At 41.7% G+C, this 3,048-nt stretch overlaps 1 protein-coding gene across 1 annotated transcript in view; it reads left to right on the top strand.

The window, feature by feature from the left end:
- The window catches only part of LOC108788010 (catenin alpha-2-like), a gene marked incomplete at its 3' end in the record, with an annotated part of 1,352,655 nt that overhangs the window by 350,237 nt on the left and 999,370 nt on the right, over window positions 1–3,048 (top strand). The window contains exons 5-6 of the mRNA XM_018557721.1: window positions 954–1,073; window positions 2,262–2,528. Coding sequence (XP_018413223.1) covers window positions 954–1,073; window positions 2,262–2,528 — 387 coding nt within the window. The remainder of the gene's footprint in view (window positions 1–953; window positions 1,074–2,261; window positions 2,529–3,048) is intronic.

Below are 3,048 nucleotides of genomic sequence, written 5' to 3' on the forward strand. Positions count from 1 at the left end.
AGCCACTGCACTGGCGGCCGCAAAATTCTTTTAGCGGGGGCCAGTGACGGGCCCCCTGACGGCCGCGGGCAGCGGACGTTTTTAAAGGCAGCAGAGAGGCCTGGGGGGCAATTGCCATCCTGCCCCCCGGCCCAGTCCGCCCCAGCTTCACAGGCAATAAGGAAGTCGGGCGATGAATCATGATCCACTTTCTGATAATCGGGGCACAATGCACCAGTACTCGTTTTCGGCGAGTACCAAACAAAAAATATCAGTACTCAATACCGAACAACCGGTATCGGTGCATCCCTACTATAGAGTAAACAGAGACATTTAAGTAGACTGTGAAAAGGAGAATTAATGATGACTCATCATCATTAGCAGCTAACTCATTCAGTGATTCTCATTGACTTTTGATAATTTTTTAACCCTTTCACTGCCCCTCATCTCTTAAACTACTAATCTGCAACCTGCCACTGTATGTGTTCTGTAAATTTACCTCTTCACCTCCTGATCCCTCTGCGTATGACCTTGTATGCGGTATCTAGTCCACCATTACTACGCACCATTTTTATAAGTACTATTTGTGCCTTTACGTTTAAGCAGTTGTGATTGGATTCTTGACATATATTTAGACCAGTGTTTGTGATCACAGTTTCCACGTACAGAACTGATGATGGCCAACAAGCCTATTTATATGCACGGTGGCCTTTGCTGTCAAAGACTTTGAACTAAGCGTACATGTCTAATCCCACACGACAATGCAGCTCACAAATGTTACACTTCATCCCCGGTAAAATCCATACAATGTTGCATGATGATTCTACTAATTCATTTGACAAGATGAATATGTTCCGTCCCTGTAATTGGTTTTGAAGAAAGTCACTTGTCATAATATGTATCACTGAAATTATTATTTTTTTGGTGAGTTTTTAAAAAAAAATTAATATCACATTTCTTTTTTTTTTTCCTAGGTGGAGGAAGCTCTTGAATATGTGAGATGTGCTACCAACGAACAAGATCTGGCTCACCGCTTCAAAGAGTTTGGCAAGGAAATGGTCAAACTCAACTACGTGGCCGCAAGAAGGCAACAGGTAGACTTCCTAGTATCCGTAATACAGCTAGGTTTAAAGAGAACCAGTCATTGATGGGCTTTTAGATGAATATTTGGTCTTAAATGTATCTGTCAAATCAAGATTTAAAGGTTCAATACACCCAAAAGTGATTTTTTAATTATAGGGTGAGCCTATTGGAGATTGATTTGTCAGCCTCTGGATTTTTAAGTGTCTTGGATACGTCAACAGCACTTCTTTCTGCCATAATTACCAACTCTAACCCTGCTCACTGGGAATTTTTAGTTCCACCGCCCATTTTTGTGTGATCAAGCTCCTCCTATTATAGTCTCCATAAATTATTAAACAATCCAAGTGGTCCGCATACTACATGATGACAATAGCAAGGGGGTAGCTGCATGATCGGCAAAGAGCAATAGAGCCTTACTATTATGGGAGTGCTACCAGAAGGGGATTTTGTTTAGCTAACTCAAGTTCAGCTTTAAGACTGAATATTCAAAAACTTGCATACGCACAGTCACAACGGACTGTTTTTAAATTGTAAGGTCACCTTTGTACCTTTAAAATTAAAAAGAAAACAAAAAATTGCATGATTTAATTGACACATCTTTCTTAAAAGGACATCTGATTCTGTTGCATACTTTGCCCCCCATTGCTTACTTGTTCATATATGCAACCGTGTGCCTGTAAAATACACAAGGATACAAAAAAAATCCTAGTGATATGAATAACTTCTGCCTGCTGCTACAATACTCTTAGGGATCTATTTATGAACAATTTACAGAACCATTTGCCTTGCGAATCTCTCCGCATGTTTGTTCTGTGTGATTGGAGGCAAAAAACAACATTCTTAGTATATTTTCTTTTTTAGTTTGAATGTAACATTTACAAAATACCACTTTATGTCCACTGGATGGAACTGAGAAGCATAAGACATAAGTGTTTTTTTCCAATGCTCCTCAGCTCCATCTAGTGGTCATAAGGCAGTATTTTCCAAATAATTATTGCGACCTAAAAAAGAAAGTTTGCTAAGAACGTTCATTTTTGCCTTTATTCACACAGAACAAATTCACAGTGACATTCACAGTGTAAATGCCTCCAGCCTTAATTGTTTATAAATAGACCCCTAAGTGCTGTCTCAGTGTAACCCCAAGTATTTTCTTCAGATGTTTCCCTGCGGGTAAATGTCCTCTGTGTTCTCCCTCATAGGAGCTGAAAGATCCCCATTGCAGGGATGAGATGGCAGCTGCTCGAGGAGCTCTGAAGAAGAATGCCACAATGCTGTATACAGCCTCGCAAGCTTACCTCCGCCATTCTGACGTGGCAGCCACCAGAGCCAACCGTGACTATGTATTCAAACAAGTGCAGGAGGCTATTGCAGGGATCTCCAACGCTGCCCAGGCCACCTCACCCACTGATGAGAAGCAGGGCCACACAGGCATTGGGGAGCTGGCCGCTGCCCTCAATGAGTTCGATGTAAGTATATCTCAGATGCCATGTTTGTATTTTTACCTCTATTGCTGTACCAGGAGCCATTTTTGTAAGAAGACACTAAGAGCCTCATGAGGAGCTACATTTATCACTGCAGAGGCATGTGTGTAGGCAACATTCTCAGTACTCCAAGGGTCCTCATGACACCTCTTCATTTACACCACTTTATTATTTAGCTGTAGCAGCACTATGATGGATACCCATACTCTCTATAGCAGGGGTAGCCAAACTCCGGCCCTCCAGCTGTGGCGGAACTACAAATCCCATGACCCCTGCTCTATAGCATTCCTGTCTGGCCAGTTCCAGAAGGACAGGGAAAGTTGCACAGTGCATCTTCCAGTTTGAGGGAGTTTAGTGCTGAGTCTTTCCTCCCATATCTACATATTGTTTCACTTATCCACACAAGAATATCCCTCCTTCCTTTACAAATTCTTTGTATCACTGCCCATCAGGAAGGCATTGGGATGAACCTTACAAGATAAGATGAGCATTTTTAAATATATAT

Source organism: Nanorana parkeri, unplaced genomic scaffold (genome assembly GCF_000935625.1).
Source record: "Nanorana parkeri isolate BGI_ZX_2015 unplaced genomic scaffold, ASM93562v1 scaffold299, whole genome shotgun sequence".
NCBI classification, from domain to species: Eukaryota; Metazoa; Chordata; class Amphibia; order Anura; family Dicroglossidae; genus Nanorana; species Nanorana parkeri.